We start from the raw sequence: 22932 nt of genomic DNA, 5'->3' as shown, positions 1-22932 counted from the left end.
GTCCCCCCCCATTCTCCATCGTTCTCCATCGTCCCCCCCTCCACATTCTCCTCTCCCTCCCATTCTCCTCCCCTCCACATTCTCCGTCCCCCCCCCCCCCACATTCTCCTCCATCGTCCCCCTCCACATTCTCCTCCATCGTCCCCCTCCACATTCTCCTCCATCGTCCCCCCCACATTCTCCTCCATCGTCCCCCCCCATTCTCCTCCATCGTCCCCCTCCACATTCTCCTCCATCGTCCCCCTCCACATTCTCCTCCATCGTCCCCCCCCCATTCTCCTCCATCGTCTCCTCCATCGTCCCCCCTCCACATTCCCCCTCCATTCTCCTCCATCGTCCCCCTCCACATTCTCCTCCATCGTCCCCCCTCCACATTCTCTCCATCGTCCCCCTCCACATTCTCCTCCATCGTCCCCCTCATTCTCCTCCATCGTCCCCCTCCACATTCTCCTCCATCGTCCCCCTCCACATTCTCCTCCATCGTCCCCCCCCATTCTCCTCCATCGTCCCCTCCACATTCTCCTCCATCCTCCCCCACATTCTCCTCCATCGTCCCCCTCCACATTCTCCTCCATCCTCCCCTCCACAATCTTCTCCTCCATCCTCCTTTATCGTCCCTCTCCATTCCTCCTCCATCTTCTCCACTGTTCCATACCCCCGTTCCCCCATTCTCCTACTCTCCTATCTACCGTCTCCTCTCCCTATTCTTCTCCACTGTTCCATACCTTTCCGTTCCTCTCCTTTATCGTCTCCTCTCCTCTACTGGCTCCTCTCCCTATTCTTCTCCACTGTTCCATACCTCCTTTATAGTCTCCTTCCTCTCCTTTATAGGCACCTCCTTTCCTATTCCTCTCCTTTATAGTCTCCCTACCTCCTCCCTATTCTTCTCCACTGTTCCATACCTTTCCGTTTCCTCTCCTTTATCGTCTCCTCTCCTCTACTGGCTCCTCGCCCTATTCTTCTCCACTGTTCCATACCTTTCCGTTCCTCTCCTTTATAGTCTCCTCTCCTCTACTGGCTCCTCGCCCTATTCTTCTCCACTGTTCCATACCTTTCCATTCCTCTCCTTTATAGTCTCCTCTCCCTCTCCTCTACTGGCTCCTCGCCCTATTCTTCTCCACTGTTCCATACCTTTCCCTTCCTCTCCTTTATAGTCTCCTCTACTGGCTCCTCGCCCTATTCTTCTCCACTGTTCCATACCTTTCCGTTCCTCTCCTTTATAGTCTCCTCTCCCTACTCTCCTCTACTGGCTCCTCGCCCTATTCTTCTCCACTGTTCCATACCTTTCCGTTTCCTCTCCTTTATCGTCTCCTCTCCTCTACTGGCTCCTCGCCCTATTCTTCTCGACTGTTCCATACCTTTCCGTCCCTCTCCTTTATAGTATCCTCTCCCTACTCTCCTCTACCGTCCCCTCTCCCTATTCTTCTCCACTGTTCCATACCTTTCCGTTCCTCTCCTTTATAGTCTCCTCTCCCTACTCTCCTCTACCGTCCCCTCTCCCTATTCTTCTCCACTGGCTCCTCTCCCTATTCTTCTCCACTGTTCCATACCTTTCCGTTTCCTCTCCTTTATCGTCTCTTTTCCCTACTCTCCTCTACTGGCTCCTCGCCCTACTCTCCTCTACTGGCTCCTCACCCTATTCTGCTCTACTGTTCCATACCGTACTGTCCCCCCTCCCCATTCTCCTCTACCGTCCCCTCTCCCTAGTCTCCAGTCCCCCCAAGGTCTCACCAAGTCTGAGTCCAGGTGGAAGGCAGTAGAGAGGTGTCCAGCGTTGTACTGCTCAGCAGGTCGACAGTCCACCACAAAGAACCGAACCCCTTCCTGGGACAGGTCGATAGAGACATTTCTATTACATGTAGTAGGAATATCAAAGTAATATGTAGTTTGGTTATTGCTACTCAAATGCTACATTAATCCTTACAGTAATTAGAGATGTGATTTTCCACTAACATTTTCAGTCCAACTAAAACTGTCACTACAGTAACATGTTCACCGAAAATGAAAGCCTTGTTGAACGCACCTCAGGGGTGTTGTTACTCACAGGCTGCAGCTGGTTGGCCTGCAGTATCTCAGGGACAGACACAGGGAGACAGAGAGCCTGACTCAGATCCATGTCTTCCTCCTTCAGTGCCACCAGGCTGGACCCAAACAAGTTCTGGTTCTCCTACAGACACAGAGAGAGAGAGTCAACGTCTGGTTCTCCTACACACACAGAGAGTCAACGTCTGGTTCTCCTACACACAGAGAGAGTCAACGTCTGGTTCTCCTACACACAGAGAGAGTCAACGTCTGGTTCTCCTACACACAGAGAGTCCACGTCTGGTTCTCCTACACACACAGAGACATACTGCTACATACATTATGAAAGCTAGCAACTTAACATGACCCACTGAAGAGAATTAAAACAGTTCAGAGAAATGTAAAGGTATTCTCCAATGACATTTATCAAGCTTCTTCTTCCCTCACAATACTGCCACTTACTGCAAGGACCTGCAGCAACTTCAGTTATATTCAACCGGGCTCCATGTTAGTTGTGTTGTACTGAGAATGTTGTTAATTGACTACAGCTCAGCGTTCAACACCATAGTGCCCTCAAAGCTCATCAATAAGCTAAGGACCCTGGGACTAAACACCTCCCTCTGCAACTAGATCCTAGACTTCCTGACGGGCCGTCCCCAGCTGGTAAGGGTAGGGAAGAACACATCAAACAACACTGATCCTCAACACTGGGGCCCTCGGGTGTGTGCTCAGTCCCCTCCTGTACTCCCTGTTCACCCATGACTGCATGGCCAGGCACAACTCCAACACCATCATTAAGTTTGCTGACGACACAACAGTGGTAGGCCTGATCACCGACAACGATGAGACAGCTTATTGGGAGGTCAGAGACCTGACCGGGTGGTGCCAGGACAACAACCTCCCCCTCAACGATGAGACGGCCTATATGGTTGAAGGTCAGAGACCTGGCCGGGTGGTGCCAGGACAACAACCTCTCCCTCAACGATGAGACGGCCTACAGTGGGGCAAAAAAGTATTTAGTCAGCCACCAATTGTGCATGTTCTCCCACTTAAAAATATGAGAGAGGCCTGTAATTTTCATCATAGGTACACTTCAACTATGACAGACAAAATGAGAAGAAAAAAAATCCAGAAAATCACATTGTAGGATTTTTAATGAATTTATTTGCAAATTATGGTGGAAAATAATTATTTCAAATCAAATCAAATTTTATTTGTCACATACACATGGTTAGCAGATGTTAATGCGAGTGTAGCGAAATGCTTGTGCTTCTAGTTCCGACAATGCAGTAATAACGAACAAGTAATCTAACTAACAATTCCCCCCCCAAAAAACTACTGTCTTATACACAGTGTAAGGGGATAAAGAATATGTACATAAGGATATATGAATGAGTGATGGTACAGAGCAGCATAGGCAAGATACAGTAGATGATATTGAGTACAGTATATACATATGAGATGAGTATGTAAACCAAGTGGCATAGTTAAAGTGGCTAGTGATACATGTATTACATAAGGATGCAGTCGATGATATAGAGTACAGTATCTACGTATGCATATGAGATGAATAATGTAGGGTAAGTAACATTATATAAGGTAGCATTGTTTAAAGTGGCTAGTGATATATTTACATCATTTCCCATCAATTCCCATTATTAAAGTGGCTGGAGTAGAGTCAGTGTCATTGACAGTGTGTTGGCAGTAGCCACTCAATGTTAGTGGTGGCTGTTTAACAGTCTGATGGCCTTGAGATAGAAGCTGTTTTTCAGTCTCTCGGTCCCAGCTTTGATGCACCTGTACTGACCTCGCCTTCTGGATGACAGCGGGGTGAACAGGCAGTGGCTCGGGTGGTTGATGTCCTTGATGATCTTTATGGCCTTCCTGTAGCATCGGGTGGTGTAGGTGTCCTGGAGGGCAGGTAGTTTGCCCCGGTGATGCGTTGTGCAGACCTCACTACCCTCTGGAGAGCCTTACGGTTGAGGGCGGTGCAGTTGCCATACCAGGCGGTGATACAGCCCGCCAGGATGCTCTCGATTGTGCATCTGTAGAAGTTTGTGAGTGCTTTTGGTGACAAGCCGAATTTCTTCAGCCTCCTGAGGTTGAAGAAGCGCTGTTGCGCCTTCCTCACGATGCTGTCTGTGTGAGTGGACCAATTCAGTTTGTCTGTGATGTGTATGCCGAGGAACTTAAAACTTGCTACCCTCTCCACTACTGTTACATCGATGTGGATGGGGGGGTGTTCCCTCTGCTGTTTCCTGAAGTCCACAATCATCTCCTTAGTTTTGTTGACGTTGAGTGTGAGGTTATTTTCCTGACACCACACTCCGAGGGCCCTCACCTCCTCCCTGTAGGCCGTCTCGTCGTTGTTGGTAATCAAGCCTACCACTGTTGTGTCGTCCGCAAACTTGATGATTGAGTTGGAGGCGTGCATGGCCACGCAGTCGTGGGTGAACAGGAAGTACAGGAGAGGGCTCAGAACGCACCCTTGTGGGGCCCCAGTGTTGAGGATCAGCGGGGAGGAGATGTTGTTGCCTACCCTCACCACCTGGGGGCGGCCCGTCAGGAAGTCCAGAACCCAGTTGCACAGGGCGGGGTCGAGACCCAGGGTCTCGAGCTTGATGACGAGCTTGGAGGGTACTATGGTGTTGAATGCCGAGCTGTAGTCGATGAACAGCATTCTCACATAGGTATTCCTCTTGTCCAGATGGGTTAGGGCAGTGTGCAGTGTGGTTGAGATTGCATCGTCTGTGGACCTATTTGGGCGGTAAGCAAATTGGAGTGGGTCTAGGGTGTCAGGTAGGGTGGAGGTGATATGGTCCTTGACTAGTCTCTCAAAGCACTTCATGATGACGGATGTGAGTGCTACGGGGCGGTAGTCGTTTAGCTCAGTTACCTTAGCTTTCTTGGGAACAGGAACAATGGTGGCCCTCTTGAAGCATGTGGGAACAGCAGACTGGTGTAGGGATTGATTGAATATGTCCGTAAACACACCGGCCAGCTGGTCTGCGCATGCTCTGAGGGCGCGGCTGGGGATGCCGTCTGGGCCTGCAGCCTTGCGAGGGTTAACACGTTTAAATGTCTTACTCACTTCGGCTGCAGTGAAGGAGAGACCGCATGTTTTCGTTGCAGGCCGTGTCAGTGGCACTGTATTGTCCTCAAAGCGGGCAAAAAGTTATTTAGTCTGCCTGGGAGCAAGACATCCTGGTCCGTGACTGGGCTGGGTTTCTTCCTGTAGTCCGTGATTGACTGTAGACCCTGCCACATGCCTCTTGTGTCTGAGCCGTTGAATTGAGATTCTACTTTGTCTCTGTACTGGCGCTTAGCTTGTTTGATAGCCTTGCGGAGGGAATAGCTGCACTATTTGTATTCAGTCATGTTACCAGACACCTTGCCCTGATTAAAAGCAGTGGTTCGTGCCTTCAGTTTCACACGAATGCTGCCATCAATCCAAGGTTTCTGGTTAGGGAATGTTTTAATCGTTGCTATGGGAACGACATCTTCAACGCACGTTCTAATGAACTCGCACACCGAATCAGCGTATTCGTCAATGTTGTTGTCTGACGCAATACGAAACATCTCCCAGTCCACGTGATGGAAGCAGTCTTGGAGTGTGGAGTCAGCTTGGTCGGACCAGCGTTGGACAGACCTCAGCGTGGGAGCCTCTTGTTCTAGTTTCTGTCTGTAGGCAGGGATCAACAAAATGGAGTCGTGGTCAGCTTTTCCGAAAGGGGGCGGGGCAGGGCCTTATATGCGTCGCGGAAGTTAGAGTAACAATGATCCAGGGTCTTTCCACCCCTGGTTGCGCAATCGATATGCTGATAAAATTTAGGGAGTCTTGTTTTCAGATTAGCCTTGTTAAAATCCCCAGCTACAATGAATGCAGCCTCCGGATAAATCGTTTCCAGTTTGCAGAGAGTTAAATAAAGTTCGTTCAGAGCCATCGATGTGTCTGCTTGGGGGGGGATATATACGGCTGTGATTATAATCGAAGAGAATTCTCTTGGTAGATAATGCGGTCTACATTTGATTGTGAGGAATTCTAAATCAGGTGAACAGAAGGATTTGAGTTCCTGTATGTTTCTGTCATCACACCATGTCACGTTAGTCATAAGGCATACGCCCCCGGCCCTCTTCTTACCAGAAAGATGTTCGTTTCTGTCGGCGCGATGCGTGGAGAAACCCACTGGCTGCACCGCTTCGGATAGCGTCTCACCGGTTAGCCATGTTTCCGTGAAGCAGAGAACGTTGCAGTCTCTGATGTCCCTCTGGAATGCTACCCTTGCTCGGATTTCATCAACCTTGTTGTCAAGAGACTGGACATTGGCGAGAAGAATGCTAGGGAGTGGTGCACGATGTGCCCGTCTCCGGAGTCTGACCAGAAGACCGCTTCGTTTCCCTCTTTTTCTGAGTCGTTTTTTTGGGTCGCTGCATGTAATCCACTCCGTTACACTGGTTGTAAGGCAGAACACAGGATCCGCAACGCGAAAAACATATTCTTGGTCGTACTGATGGTGAGTTGACGCTGATCTTATATTCAGTAGTTCTTCTCGGCTGTATGTAATGAAACCTAAGATGACCTGGGGTAGTAGTGTAAGAAATAACACGTAAAAAAACAAAAAACTGCATAGTTTCCTAGGAACGCGAAGCGAGGCGGCCATCTCTGTCGGCGCCGGAAGTATTGGTCAATAACAAAAGTTTCTCAATACTTTGTTATATACCCTTTGTTGGCAATGACAGAGGTCAAACGTTTTCTGTAAGTCTTCACAAGGTTTTCACACACTGTTGCTGGTATTTTGGCCCATTCCTCCATGCAGATCTCCTCTAGAGCAGTGATGTTTTGGGGCTGTTGCTGGGCAACACAGACTTTCAACTCCCTCCAAAGATTGTCTATGGGGTTGAGATCTGGAGACTGGCTAGGCCACTCCAGGACCTTGAAATGCTTCTTACGAAGCCACTCCTTCGCTGCCCGGGCGGTGTGTTTGGGATCATTGTCATGCTGAAAGACCCAGCCACGTTTCATCTTCAATGCCCTTGCTGATGGAAGGAGGTTTTCACTCAAAATCTCACGATACATGGCCCCATTCATTCTTTCCTTTACACGGATCAGTTGTCCTGGTCCCTTTGCAGAAGAACAGCCTCAAAGCATGATGTTTCCACCTCCATGCTTCACAGTAGGTATGGTGTTCTTTGGATGCAGCTCAGCATTCTTTGTCCTCCAAACACGACAAGTTGAGTTTTTACCAAAAAGTTATATTTTCGTTTCATCTGACCATATGACATTCTCCCAATCATCTTCCGGATCATCCAAATGCTCTCTATCAAACTTCAGAGGGGCCTGGATATGTACTGGCTTAAGCAGGGGGACACGTCTGGCACTGCAGGATTTGAGTCCCTGGCGGCGTTGTGTGTTACTGATGGTAGGCTTTGTTACTTTGGTCCGAGCTCTCTGCAGGTCATTCACTAGGTCCCCCCGTGTGGTTCTGGGATTTTTGCTCACCGTTCTTGTGATCATTTTGACCCCACAGGGTGAGATCTTGCGTGGAGCCCCAGATCGAGGGAGATTATCAGTGGTCTTGTATGTCTTCCATTTCCTAATAATTGCTCCCACAGTTGATTTCTTCAAACCAAGTTGCTTACCTACTGCAGATTCAGTCTTCCCAGCCTGGTGCAGGTCTACAATTTTGTTTCTGGTGTCCTTTGACAGCTCTTTGGTCTTGGCCATAGTGGAGTTTGGAGTGTGACTGTTTGAGGTTGTGGACAGGTGTCTTTTATACTGATAACAACTTCAAACAGGTGCCATTAATACAGGTAACAAGTGGAGGACAGAGGAGCCTCTTAAAGAAGAAGTTACAGGTCTGTGAGAGCCAGAAATCATGCTTGTTTGTAGGTGACCAAATACTTATTTTCCACCATAATTTGCAAATAAATAAATTTAAAATCCTACAATGTGATTTTCTAGATTTTTTTTTCTCATTTTGTCTGTCATAGTTGAAGTGTACCTATGATGAAAATTACAGGCCTCTCATCTTTTTAAGTGGGAGAACTTGCACAATTGGTGGCTGACTAAATACTTTTTTGCCCCACTGTATAGGGTTGGAGGTCAGAGACCTGGCAGTGTGGTGCCAGGACAACAACCTCCCCCTCAATGTGAGCAAGACAAAGGAGCTGATCGTGGACTACAGGAAAAGGCAGGCTGAACAGGCCCCCATTAACATCAACGGGGCTGTAGTGGAGCGGGTTGAGAGTTTCAAGTTTCTTGGTGTCCACATCACCAACAAACTAGAATGGTCCAAACACACCAAGACAGTCGTGAAGAGGGCACGACAACACATTTTCCCCCTCAGGAAACTAAAAAGATTTGGCATGGGTCCCCAGATCCTCAAAAGGTTCTACAGCTGCAACATCGAGTGCATCACTGCCTGGTATGGCAACTGCTCGGCCTCCGACCGCAAGGCACTACAGAGGGTAATGCGAATGGGCCAGTACATCACTGGGGCCAAACTTCCTACCATCCAGGGCCTCTATATTAGGCGGTGTCAGAGGAAGGCCCCAAAAAAATGTCAAAGACTCCAGCCACCCAAGTCATAGACTTTTCACACTGACTCGGTACCGGTACCCCCTGTATATAACCTCCACACTGACTCTGTACCGGTACCCCCTGTATATAACCTCCACACTGACCCTGTACCGGTACCCCCTGTATATAACCTCCACACTGACTCGGTACCGGTACCCCCTATAACCTCCACACTGACTCGGTACCGGTACCCCCTGTATATAACCTCCACACTGACTCGGTACCGGTACCCCCTGTATATAACCTCCACACTGACTCGGTACCGGTACCCCCTGTATATAACCTCCCACTGACTGACGGTACCCCCTGTATATAACCTCCACACTGACTCGGTACCGGTACCCCCTGTATATAACCTCCACACTGACTCGGTACCCCCTGTATATAACCTCCACACTGGTACCGGTACCCCTGTATATAACCTCCACACTGACTCGGTACCGGTACCCCCTGTATATAACCTCCACACTGACTCAGTACCGGTACCCCCTGTATATAACCTCCACACTGACTCAGTACCGGTACCCCCTGTATATAACCTCCACACTGACTCGGTACCGGTACCCCCTGTATATAACCTCCACCCTGACTCGGTACCGGTACCCCCTGTATCCTCGTTATTTTGTGTTACTTTGTCTTTTTTTTTGTTGACTTTATTTAGGTAAGTATTTTCTTAACTCTATATTCTGAAAACTTGTTGGTTAAGAGCTTGAAAGCAAGCATTTTACAGTAAGGTAGTCGCCCTGTATTGAGCAGGGCCCCATGCCAGCTGTATTGAGCAGGGCCCCGTGCCAGCTGTATTGAGCAGGGCCCAGTGCCAGCTGTATTGAGCAGGGCCCCGTGCCAGCTGTATTGAGCAGGGCCCCGTGCCAGCTGTATTGAGCAGGGCCCCGTGCCAGCTGTATTGAGCAGGGCCCCGTGCCAGCTGTATTGAGCAGGGCCCCGTGCCAGCTGTATTGAGCAGGGCCCCGTGCCAGCTGTATTGAGCAGGGCCCCGTGCCAGCTGTATTGAGCAGGGCCCCATGCCAGCTGTATAAGGAGGGACCCATAACAGTACTTTACCTTTCTGAGAGACAGAGGGGTCTTGCTCCAGTAATACTGGGCCAGAGAGAACAGGTCTTCTATATCATCAGCCTCTAACAGGGCAGGAGAGTCCTCCAACATCTCTGTAACAAACACACAAGTTAGAACCCTGCATTCAACACACAGCAGCCTAGAAGCTGAATCCAGAAGCAGATAACTTACTAATGATATCTTCTTTACTGTCCCCTTCTTGTTGCAGGATGTTATCTCTAGGGGGGGAACAAACAGGATGTTATCTCTAGGGGGGGACAAACAGGATGTTATCTCTAGGGGAGGGAACAAACAGGATGTTATCTCTAGGGGAGGGAACAAACAGGATGTTATCTCTAGGGGGGGCAAACAGGATGTTATCTCTGGGGGGGGCAAACAGGATGTTATCTCTAGGGGGGGAACAAACAGGATGTTATCTCTAGGGGGGGAACAAACAGGATGTTATCTCTAGGGGGAACAAACAGGATGTTATCTCTAGGGGGGAACAAACAGGATGTTATCTCTAGGGGGAACAAACAGGATGTTATCTCTGGGGGGAAACAAACAGGATGTTATCTCTAGGGGGAACAAACAGGATGTTATCTCTAGGGGGGGGAACAAACAGGATGTTATCTCTAGGGGGTAACAAACAGGATGTTATCTCTAGGGGGTAACAAACATGATGTTATCTCTAGGGGGTAACAAACATGATGTTATCTCTAGGGTAACAAACATGATTTTATCTCTAGGGGGGAACAAACATGATGTTATCTCTAGGGGGGGGCAAACAGGATGTTATCTCTAGGGGGAAACAAACAGGATGTTATCTCTAGGGGGAAAACAAACAGGATGTTATCTCTAAGGGGTAACAAACATGATGTTATCTCTAGGGGGTAACAAACATGATGTTATCTCTAGGGGGTAACAAACATGATGTTATCTCTAGGGGGTAACAAACATGATGTTATCTCTAGGGGGTAACAAACATGATGTTATCTCTAGGGGGGCAAACAGGATGTTATCTCTAGGGGGTGGCAAACAGGATGTTATCTCTAGGGGGGCAAACAGGATGTTATCTCTAGGGGGAAAACAAACAGGATGTTATCTCTAAGGGGTAACAAACATGATGTTATCTCTAGGGGGTAACAAACATGATGTTATCTCTAGGGGGTAACAAACATGATGTTATCTCTAGGGGGTAACAAACATGATGTTATCTCTAGGGGGCAAACAGGATGTTATCTCTAGGGGGGCAAACAGGATGTTATCTCTAGGGGGGGCAAACAGGATGTTATCTCTAGGGGGAAAACAAACAGGATGTTATCTCTAAGGGGTAACAAACATGATGTTATCTCTAGGGGGTAACAAACATGATGTTATCTCTAGGGGGTAACAAACATGATGTTATCTCTAGGGGGTAACAAACATGATGTTATCTCTAGGGGGCAAACAGGATGTTATCTCTAGGGGGGCAAACAGGATGTTATCTCTAGGGGGGGGCAAACAGGATGTTATCTCTAGGGGGAAACAAACAGGATGTTATCTCTAAGGGGTAACAAACATGATGTTATCTCTAGGGGGTAACAAACATGATGTTATCTCTAGGGGGTAACAAACATGATGTTATCTCTAGGGGGTAACAAACATGATGTTATCTCTAGGGGGTAACAAACATGATGTTATCTCTAGGGGGGCAAACAGGATGTTATCTCTAGGGGGGGCAAACAGGATGTTATCTCTAGGGGGAAACAAACAGGATGTTATCTCTAGGGGGAAAACAAACAGGATGTTATCTCTAAGGGGTAACAAACATGATGTTATCTCTAGGGGGTAACAAACATGATGTTATCTCTAGGGGGTAACAAACATGATGTTATCTCTAGGGGGTAACAAACATGATGTTATCTCTAGGGGGTAACAAACATGATGTTATCTCTAGGGGGTAACAAACATGATGTTATCTCTAGGGGGTAACAAACATGATGTTATCTCTAGGGGGTAACAAACATGATGTTATCTCTAGGGGGTGAACAAACAGGATGTTATCTCTAGGGGGTGAACAAACAGGATGTTATCTCTAGGGGGGTGAAACAAACAGGATGTTTTCTCTAGGGGGGAACAAACAGGATGTTATCTCTAGGGGGGGGGCAAACATGATGTTATCTCTAGGGGGTAACAAACAGGATGTTATCTCTACAAACAGGATGTTATCTCTAGGGGGGGAACAAACAGGATGTTATCTCTAGGGGGAACAAACAGGATGTTATCTCTAGGGGGAACAAACAGGATGTTATCTCTAGGGGGAACAAACGGGATGTTATCTCTAGGGGGAACAAACAGGATGTTATCTCTAGGGGGTAACAAACATGATGTTATCTCTAGGGGGTAACAAACATGATGTTATCTCTAGGGGGGTAACAAACATGATGTTATCTCTAGGGGGTAACAAACATGATGTTATCTCTAGGGGGGCAAACAGGATGTTATCTCTAGGGGGCAAACAGGATGTTATCTCTAGGGGGGCAAACAGGATGTTATCTCTAGGGGGAAAACAAACAGGATGTTATCTCTAAGGGGTAACAAACATGATGTTATCTCTAAGGGGTAACAAACATGATGTTATCTCTAGGGGGTAACAAACATGATGTTATCTCTAGGGGGTAACAAACATGATGTTATCTCTAGGGGGTAACAAACATGATGTTATCTCTAGGGGGCAAACAGGATGTTAAGGGGGCAAACAGGATGTTATGTTATCTCTAGGGGGAAAACAAACAGGATGTTATCTCTAAGGGGTAACAAACATGATGTTATCTCTAGGGGGTAACAAACATGATGTTATCTCTAGGGGGTAACAAACATGATGTTATCTCTAGGGGGTAACAAACATGATGTTATCTCTAGGGGGTAACAAACATGATGTTATCTCTAGGGGGGGGCAAACAGGATGTTATCTCTAGGGGGAAACAAACAGGATGTTATCTCTAGGGGGAAAACAAACAGGATGTTATCTCTAAGGGGTAACAAACATGATGTTATCTCTAGGGGGTAACAAACATGATGTTATCTCTAGGGGGTAACAAACATGATGTTATCTCTAGGGGGTAACAAACATGATGTTATCTCTAGGGGGCAAACAGGATGTTATCTCTAGGGGGGCAAACAGGGTAGGGGGAAACAAACATGATGTTATCTCTAGGGGGAAAACAAACAGGATGTTATCTCTAAGGGGTAACAAACATGATGTTATCTCTAGGGGGTAACAAACATGATGTTATCTCTAGGGGGTAACAAACATGATGTTATCTCTAGGGGGTAACAAACATGATGTTATCTCTAGGGGGTAACAAACATGATGTTATCTCTAGGGGGTAACAAACATGATGTTATCTCTAGGGGGTAACAAACATGATGTTATCTCTAGGGGGTAACAAACATGATGTTATCTCTAGGGGGTGAACAAACAGGATGTTATCTCTAGGGGGTGAAACAAACAGGATGTTATCTCTAGGGGGGTGAAACAAACAGGATGTTTTCTCTGGGGGGGAACAAACAGGATGTTATCTCTAGGGGGCAAACATGATGTTATCTCTAGGGGGTAACAAACAGGATGTTATCTCTACAAACAGGATGTTATCTCTAGGGGGAACAAACAGGATGTTATCTCTAGGGGGGAACAAACAGGATGTTATCTCTAGGGGGGAACAAACAGGATGTTATCTCTAGGGGGGGAACAAACAGGATGTTATCTCTAGGGGGAACAAACAGGATGTTATCTCTAGGGGGGAACAAACAGGATGTTATCTCTAGGGGGAACAAACAGGACGTTATCTCTAGGGGGAACAAACAGGACGTTATCTCTAGGGGGGAACAAACAGGACGTTATCTCTAGGGGGGAACCAAAGTAATAATGTAATATCAGAGCACTGAAGACCTGGTATTGATCAGTTTGTGATAGTAATTTGCGGTAGCTATGTGTTGTAATCTGGTTTGTATTATGAATATGTTGTAATAGTGGGTACTTGGCATTGACGAGGATGATGAGCAGGAGGAAGAAGATGAGGAAAGGGTCAGCCTGTTGGAGGTAAAAGTCCCACATGGCCTGAGTCACCTCTGGTAGGCAGTGACTGGAGAACAGACTGCCTAGCTGTAGGATACACAACATACCAGTCACAATCCACCATCCCACTGCAAGGGAACAGTTCAAACCAAATAGGCTGTACTGACATACCCAGTCTGGGGTTAGATAGACATACCCAGTCTGGGGTTAGATAGACATACCCAGTCTGGGGTTAGATAGACTTACCCAGTGTATAGTGTAGGAGTCTGGGGTTAGATAGACATACCTAGTGTATAGTGTAGGAGTCTGGGGTTAGATAGACATACCTAGTGTACAGTGTAGGAGTCTGGGGTTAGATAGACATACCCAGTCTGGGGTTAGATAGACATACCCAGTCTGGGGTTAGATAGACATACCCAGTGTATAGTGTAGGAGTCTGGGGTTAGATAGACATACCTAGTGTACAGTGTAGGAGTCTGTGGTTAGATAGACTTACCCAGTGTATAGTGTAGGAGTCTGGGGTTAGATAGACATACCCAGTCTGGGGTTAGATAGACATACCCAGTCTGGGGTTAGATAGACTTACCCAGTGTATAGTGTAGGAGTCTGGGGTTAGATAGACATACCTAGTGTACAGTGTAGAGTCTGGGGTTAGATAGACATACCCAGTGTCAGTGTAGGAGTCTGGGGTTAGATAGACATACCCAGTCTGGGGTTAGATAGACATACCCAGTCTGGGGTTAGATAGACATACCCAGTCTGGGGTTAGATAGACATACCCAGTCTGGGGTTAGATAGACATACCCAGTCTGGGGTTAGATAGACATACCCAGTCTGGGGTTAGATAGACATACCCAGTCTGGGGTTAGATAGACAAACCCAGTCTGGGGTTAGATAGACATACCCAGTCTGGGGTTAGATAGACATACCCAGTCTGGGGTTAGATAGACATACCCAGTCTGGGGTTAGATAGACATACCCAGTCTGGGGTTAGATAGACATACCCAGTCTGGGGTTAGATAGACATACCCAGTCTGGGGTTAGATAGACATACCCAGTCTGGGGTTAGATAGACAAACCCAGTCTGGGGTTAGATAGACATACCCAGTCTGGGGTTAGATAGACATACCCAGTCTGGGGTTAGATAGACATACCCAGTCTGGGGTTGATCTACCCAGTCTGGGGTTAGAAGACATACCCAGTCTGGGGTTATGATACTGAAGCACCCAGTCTGGGGTACAGGTGGACCCAGTCTGGGGTTAGATCACATACCCAGTCCCTGGGGTTAGATAGACATACCCAGTCTGGGGTTAGATAGACATACCCAGTCTGGGGTTAAACATACCCAGTCTGGGGTTTAGACATACCCAGTCTGGGGTTATAGACATACCCAGTATATAGTGTAGGAGTCTGGGGTTAAGGTGTCTGGGGTTAGAGAATAAACCCAGTCTGGGGTTAAATTAACAAACCCAGTCTGGGGTTAAATGCAAACCCAGTCTGGGGTTGCAAACATACCCAGTCTGGGGAGATAGACATACCCAGTCTGGAGGGTTAGCTTTAACATACCCACAATGAGTCTGGGGTGAGTGTCCAAGAAGGAGCAGAGTTCTGGTTCATGATACTGAAGCAGCAGTCTGTACAGGTGGAACGGACGGCCCTTCACTACACAGTCCCTGGACAGGAAGACGTACCGTTACACCTAGTGTTATTAAACATTCATCATGTTTAGCATAATATAATGTACAGTATGCATTAAGGTGTCTGTAAGAGAATAAACATGGTATAAATTAATGTACACATTAATAAATGCATTTCTATAGCTTCCTGCAAACATACAATGGTGGGGGAGAGCCAAGATGGAGGTGTTGGCTTTAACACAATGGTGGGGGAGTTCCAAGATGGAGGTGTTGGCTTCAACACACTGGTGGGGAAGAACCAAGATGGAGGTGTTGGCTTCAACACACTGGTGGGGAAGAACCAAGATGGAGGTGTTGGCTTCAACACAATGGTGGGGAAGAACCAAGATGGAGGTGTTGGCTTCAACACACTGGTGGGGAAGAACCAAGATGGAGGTGTTGGCTTCAACACAATGGTGGGGGAGTACCAAGATGGCGGTGTTGGCTTAAACACAATGGTGGGGGAGTACCAAGATGGAGGTGTTGGATTCAACACAATGGTGGGGGAGAGCCAAGATGGAGGTGTTGGCTTCAATACAGTCATCAAGATCAGAGTTTCCCAACCCACTCCTCGCCCCCAAGAAGTTTCACTTTTGCTTAACCCTAAACTGGTACACCTGATTTAATTAGTCAACGGCTTGATGATTAATTGACTAATTCTCAGTCCCTGAGAAACATCCCCACAGCATGATGCTGCCACCACCATTTTTGAAAAACCTTTATTTAACTAGGCAAGTCAGTTAAGAACAAATTCTTATTTCAATGATGGCCTAGGAACAGTGGGTTAACTGCCTTGTTCAGGGGCAGAACGACAGATTTGTACCTTGTCAGCTCGGGGATTCGAACTTGCAACCTTTTGGTTACTAGCCCAACGCTCTAGGCTACCCTGCCGCTACCATGCTTCACTGTAGGGATGGTGCCAGGTTTCCTCCAGACGTGACGCTTGGCATTCAAATCAAAGAGTTCAATCTTGGTTTCATCAGACCAGAGAATCTTGGTCAGTCTTTTGGGGACTTTTTGGCAAACTACAAGCAGGCTGTCATATGCCTTTTACTGAGGAGTGGCTACCGTCTGGCCACTCTACCATAAAGGCCTGATTGGTGGAGTACTGAAGAGGTGGTTGTCCTTCTGGAAGTTTCTCCCATAGAGGAACTCTGGAGCTCTACCAGGGTGATCATCAGGTTATTGGTCACCTCCCTGACCAAGGCCCTTCTCCCCCGATTGCTCAGTTTGGCCGAGCAGCCAGGTCCAGGAAGAGTCTTGGTGGTTCCAAACGTATTCCATATAAGAATGATGGAGGCCACTGTGTTCTTGGGGGCCTTCAATGCTGTCGACATTTTTTGGTACCCTTCCCCAGATCTGTGCCTCAACACAATCCTGTCTTGGAGCTCTAAGGCAGTTCCTTTGACCTCGTGGCCTTATAGGCACACCTTATATAGACAGGTGTGTGCCTTTTACAATCAATTGAATTTACCACAGGTGGACTCCAATCAAGTTGTAGAAACATCTCAAGGATGATCAATGGAAACAGGATGCACCCGAGCTCAATTTCGAGTCTCATAGCAAAGGGTCTGGATACTTATGTAAATAAGTTATTTCTGTTTTTTATTTTCAATAAATTTGCAAACATTTCTAAAAACCTGTTTCCGCTTTGTCATTATGGGGTATTGTGGGTTGATTGCTGAGGATTGTCCGTGGTATATATTTATTGTAGAGGTGTGTGTCTGTCCGTGGTATATATTTATTGTAGAGGTGTGTGTCTGTCCGTGGTATATATCTATTGTAGAGGTGTGTGTCTGTCCGTGGTATATATCTATTGTAGAGGTGTGTGTCTGTCCGTGGTATATATCTATTGTAGAGGTGTGTGTCTGTCCGTGGTATATATCTATTGTAGAGGTGTGTGTCTCACCGTGGGATATATTTATTCATGATGGCGTAGAAGCAGTTGTAGAGATCGGAGCGGGGCAGCTGCAGGCCCAGCAGGGGTTTGAGGAGGTGTGGCCAGGAGAGGTCAGGGGTGAAGGTGATGTTTCGGGACTTACAGTAGAACGTGATGACACACTCTACGTCAGACACCATGTCACGCCCCTCCTCCTCCGCCACGCACCCCAGCTGGTCTGGAGACAGGAAGCAGAGACACAGGGTCAGAGGTTACAGGTCCTTACACTTAGCCTCACTGTCAGGACAAAGACAGCATGGAAACAGAGTTCAGAAAAATCATCCTGGAGTCATATGCATCAAGCCTCAGAGCAGGAGTGCTGATCTAGGATTTTACATCATTATGAATAAGATGACATGGACAAGGGGGGGGCTGATCCTAGATCATTATGAATAAGACGACATGGATAAGGGGGAGGGGCTGATCCTAGATCATTATGAATAAGATGACATGGACAACGGGGGGCTGATCCTAGATCATTATGAATAAGATGACATGGACAGGGGGGCTGATCCTAGATCAGAATGAATAAGATGACATGGACAGGGGGACCTGATCCTAGATCAGATGACATGGACAGGGGGCCTGATCCTAGATCATTATGAATAAGATGACATGGACAGGGGGTGCAGGGCCTGATCCTAGATCATTATGAATAAGTTGACATGGACAGGGGGCCTGATCCTAGATCATTATGAATAATATGACATGGACAGGGGGTCCTGATCCAAGATCATTATGAATAAGATGACATGGACAGGGGGTCCTGATCCTAGATCATTATGAATAAGATGACATGGACAGGGGGTCCTGATCCTAGATCATTATGAATAAGTTGACATGGACAGGGGGCCTGATCCTAGATCATTATGAATAAGTTGACATGGACAGGGGGCCTGATCCTAGATCATTATGAATAAGTTGACAAGGACAGGGGGCCTGATCCTAGATCATTATGAATAATATGACATGTACGGGGTGGGGCCTGATCCTAGATGATTATGAATAAGATGACATGGACGGGGGGCCTGATCCTAGATCATTATGAATAAGATGACATGGACAGGGGGACCTGATCCTAGATCAGAATGAATAAGATGACATGGACAGGGGGGCGTGATCCTAGATCAGAATGAATAAGATGACATGGACAGGGGGCCTGATCCTAGATGATTATGAATAAGATGACATGGACAGGGGGCCTGATCCTAGATGATTATGAATAATATGACATGGACAGGGGGCCTGATCCTAGATGATTATGAATAATATGACGGGTGGGGCCTGATCCTAGATGATTATGAATAAGATGACATGGACGGGGGGGCCTGATCCTAGATGATTATGAATAATATGACATGGACAGGGGGGGCCTGATCCTAGATGATTATGAATAATATGACATGTACGGGGTGGGGCCTGATACTAGATGATTATGAATAAGATGACATGGACGGGGGGGGCCTGATCCTAGATCATTATGAATAAGATGACATGGACAGGGGGTCCTGATCCTAGATCATTATGAATAAGATGACATGGACAGGGGGGCTGATCCTAGATCATTATGAATAAGATGACATGGACAGGGGGACTGATCCTAGATCATTATGAATAAGATGACATGGACAACGGGGGGCTGATCCTAGATCATTATGAATAAGATGACATGGACAAGGGGGGGCTGATCCTAGATCATTATGAATAAGATGACATGGACAACGGGGGGCTGATCCTAGATCATTATGAATAAGATGACATGGACGGGGGGCTGATCCTAGATCAGAATGAATAAGATGACATGGATCAGATGACATGGACAGGGGGCCTGATCCTAGATCATTATGAATAAGATGACATGGACAGGGGGGGGCCTGATCCTAGATCATGAAATGAATAATCCTAGATCATTATGAATAAGATGACATGGGGCCTGATCCTAGATCAGAATGAATAAGATGACATGGACAGGGGGCCTGATCCTAGATCAGAATGAATAAGATGACATGGACAGGGGGCCTGATCCTAGATGATTATGAATAAGATGACATGGACAGGGGGCCTGATCCTAGATGATTATGAATAAGATGACATGGAGGCCTGATCCTAGATGATTATGAATGATGACATGGACGGGGGGGGGCTGATCCTAGATGAATGAATAAGATGACATGGACAGGGGGCCTGATCCTAGATGATTATGAATAAGATGACATGGACAGGGGGGCCCTGATCCTAGATCAGATTATGAATAAGATGACATGGACGGGGGGGGCCTGATCCTAGATGATTATGAATAAGATGACATGGACGGGGGGGGCCTGATCCTAGATGATTATGAATAAGATGACATGGACGGGGGGCTGATCCTAGATCATTATGAATAAGATGACATGGACAGGGGGCCTGATCCTAGATGATTATGAATAAGATGACATGGACAGGGGGGCCTGATCCTAGATGATTATGAATAAGATGACATGGACAGGGGGCCTGATCCTAGATCAGAATGAATAAGATGACATGGACAGGGGGCCTGATCCTAGATGATTATGAATAATATAGACGGGGGGGGCCCTGATCCAGATTATGAATAAGATGACATGGACGGGGGGGTCTGATCCTAGATGATTATGAATAATATGACATGTACGGGGGAGGGCTGATCCTAGATGATTATGAATAAGATGACATGGACAGGGGGGCTGATCCTAGATCATTATGAATAAGATGACATGGACAGGGGGCCTGATCCTAGATGATTATGAATAATATGACATGGACAGGGGGCCTGATCCTAGATGATTATGAATAATATGACATGTACGGGGTGGGGCCTGATCCTAGATGATTATGAATAAGATGACATGGACGGGGGGGGCTGATCCTAGATCATTATGATTATGGATAAGATGACATGGACAGGGGGGGCTGATCCTAGATCATTATGAATAAGATGACATGGACAGGGGGGCTGATCCTAGATCATTATGAATAAGATGACATGGACAGGGGGGGGACTGATCCTAGATCATTATGAATAAGATGACATGGACAGGGGGGCCTGATCCTAGATGATTATGAATAATATGACATGGACAGGGGGCCTGATCCTAGTTGATTATGAATAATATGACATGTACGGGGGTGGGGCCTGATCCTAGATGATTATGAATAAGATGACATGGACGGGGGGGCTGATCCTAGATCATTATGAGATGACAAGATGACATGATTATGAATAATATGACATGGACAGGGGGCCTGATCCTAGATGATTATGAATAATATGACATGGACGGGGGGGGGCCTGATCCTAGATGATTATGAATAAGATGACATGCTGATCCTAGATCATTATGAATAAGATGACATGGACAGGGGGGCTGATCCTAGATCATTATGAATAAGATGAATAAGATGACATAGATCATTATGAATAAGATGACATGGACAGGGGGGGGACTGATCCTAGATCATTATGAATAAGATGACATGGACAGGGGGCCTGATCCTAGATGATTATGAATAATATGACATGGACGGGGTGGGGCCTGATCCTAGATGATTATGAATAAGATGACATGGACGGGGGGCTGATCCTAGATGATTATGAATAAGATGACATGGACAGGGGGGGCTGATCCTAGATCATTATGAATAATATGACATGGACAGGGGGCCTGATCCTAGATCAGAATGAATAAGATGACATGGACAGGGGGGCCTGATCCTAGATCAGAATGAATAAGATGACATGGACAGGGGGGGTCCTGATCCTAGATCATTATGAATAAGTTGACATGGACAGGGGGCCTGATCCTAGATCATTATGAATAAGATGACATGGACAGGGGGCCTGATCCTAGATGATTATGAATAATATGACATGGGGGGGGGCCTGATCCTAGATGATTATGAATAATATGACATAGGGCTGATCCTAGATGATTATGAATAAGATGACATGGACGGGGGGGGCTGATCCTAGATCATTATGAATAAGATGACATGGACAGGGGGGCTGATCCTAGATCATTATGAATAAGATGACATGGACAGGGGGGCTGATCCTAGATCATTATGAATAAGATGACATGGACAGGGGGGACTGATCCTAGATCATTATGAATAAGATGACATGGACAGGGGGCCTGATCCTAGATCATTATGAATAAGATGACATGGACAGGGGGGCTGATCCTAGATCATTATGAATAAGATGACATGGACAGGGGGGACTGATCCTAGATCATTATGAATAAGATGACATGGACAGGGGGGCCTGATCCTAGATCATTATGAATAATATGACAGACGGGGGTGGGGCCTGACTAGATGATTATGAATAAGATGACATGGGGGGGGGGCCTGATCCTAGATGATTATGAATAAGATGACATGGAGGGGGCCTGATTCAGAATGAATAAGATGACATGGACAGGGGGGGCCTGATCCTAGATGATTATGAATAAGATGACATGGACAGGGGGGCCTGATCCTAGATCATTATGAATAAGATGACATGGACAGGGGGCCTGATCCTAGATCATTATGAATAATATGACATGTACGGGGGTGGGGCCTGATCCTAGATGATTATGAATAAGATGACATGGGGGGGGGCCTGATCCTAGATGATTATGAATAAGATGACATGGACAGGGGGGCCTGATCCTAGATCAGAATGAATAAGATGACATGGACAGGGGAGGGCCTGATCCTAGATGATTATGAATAAGATGACATGGACAGGGGGCCTGATCCTAGATCATTATGAATAAGATGACATGGACAGGGGGACCTGATCTTAGATCAGATGACATGGACAGGGTGGGCCTGATCCTAGATCATTATGAATAAGATGACATGGACAGGGGGACCTGATCTTAGATCAGATGACATGGACAGGGGGCCTGATCCTAGATCATTATGAATAAGATGACATGGACAGGGGGACCTGATCTTAGATCAGATGACATGGACAGGGGGCCTGATCCTAGATCATTATGAATAAGATGACATGGACAGGGGGACCTGATCTTAGATCAGATGACATGGACAGGGGGCCTGATCCTAGATCAGAATGAATAAGATGACATGGACAGGGGGACCTGATCCTAGATCAGAATGAATAAGATGACATGGACTTGGGGGAGATCATGATTATGAATAAGATGACATGCCTGACTAGATGATTATGAATAAGATGACATGGACAGGGGGCCTGATCCTAGATGATTATGAATAAGATGACATGGACAGGGGGCCTGATCCTAGATCAGAATGAATAAGATGACATGGACAGGGGAGGGCCTGATCCTAGATCATTATGAATAAGATGACATGGACAGGGGGACCTGATCTTAGATCAGATGACATGGACAGGGGGCCTGATCCTAGATCATTATGAATAAGATGACATGGACAGGGGGACCTGATCTTAGATCAGATGACATGGACAGGGGGCCTGATCCTAGATCAGAATGAATAAGATGACATGGACAGGGGGACCTGATCCTAGATCAGAATGAATAAGATGACATGGACTTGGGGGACCTGATCCTAGATCAGAATGAATAAGATGACATGGACAGGGGGA

At 46.8% G+C, this 22932-nt stretch overlaps 1 protein-coding gene across 1 annotated transcript in view; it reads right to left on the bottom strand.

Moving 5' to 3' along the window:
• tbc1d23 (TBC1 domain family, member 23) overlaps positions 1-22932 on the bottom strand; it is a 72786-nt gene that overhangs the window by 31822 nt on the left and 18032 nt on the right. The window contains exons 5-12 of the mRNA XM_042322790.1: positions 17301-17508; positions 15294-15388; positions 14302-14330; positions 13678-13802; positions 9848-9894; positions 9665-9768; positions 2045-2167; positions 1732-1824 (exon numbers count right to left, since the gene is read on the bottom strand). Of these exons, the coding sequence (XP_042178724.1) occupies positions 1732-1824; positions 2045-2167; positions 9665-9768; positions 9848-9894; positions 13678-13802; positions 14302-14330; positions 15294-15388; positions 17301-17508 (824 nt within the window). The remainder of the gene's footprint in view (positions 1-1731; positions 1825-2044; positions 2168-9664; positions 9769-9847; positions 9895-13677; positions 13803-14301; positions 14331-15293; positions 15389-17300; positions 17509-22932) is intronic.

This window comes from Oncorhynchus tshawytscha, linkage group LG06, assembly GCF_018296145.1.
Source record: "Oncorhynchus tshawytscha isolate Ot180627B linkage group LG06, Otsh_v2.0, whole genome shotgun sequence".
NCBI lineage: Eukaryota > Metazoa > Chordata > Actinopteri > Salmoniformes > Salmonidae > Oncorhynchus > Oncorhynchus tshawytscha.
Note: the sequence above shows the minus strand (reverse complement) of the source record. Positions and strands in the feature narration are given on the sequence as shown.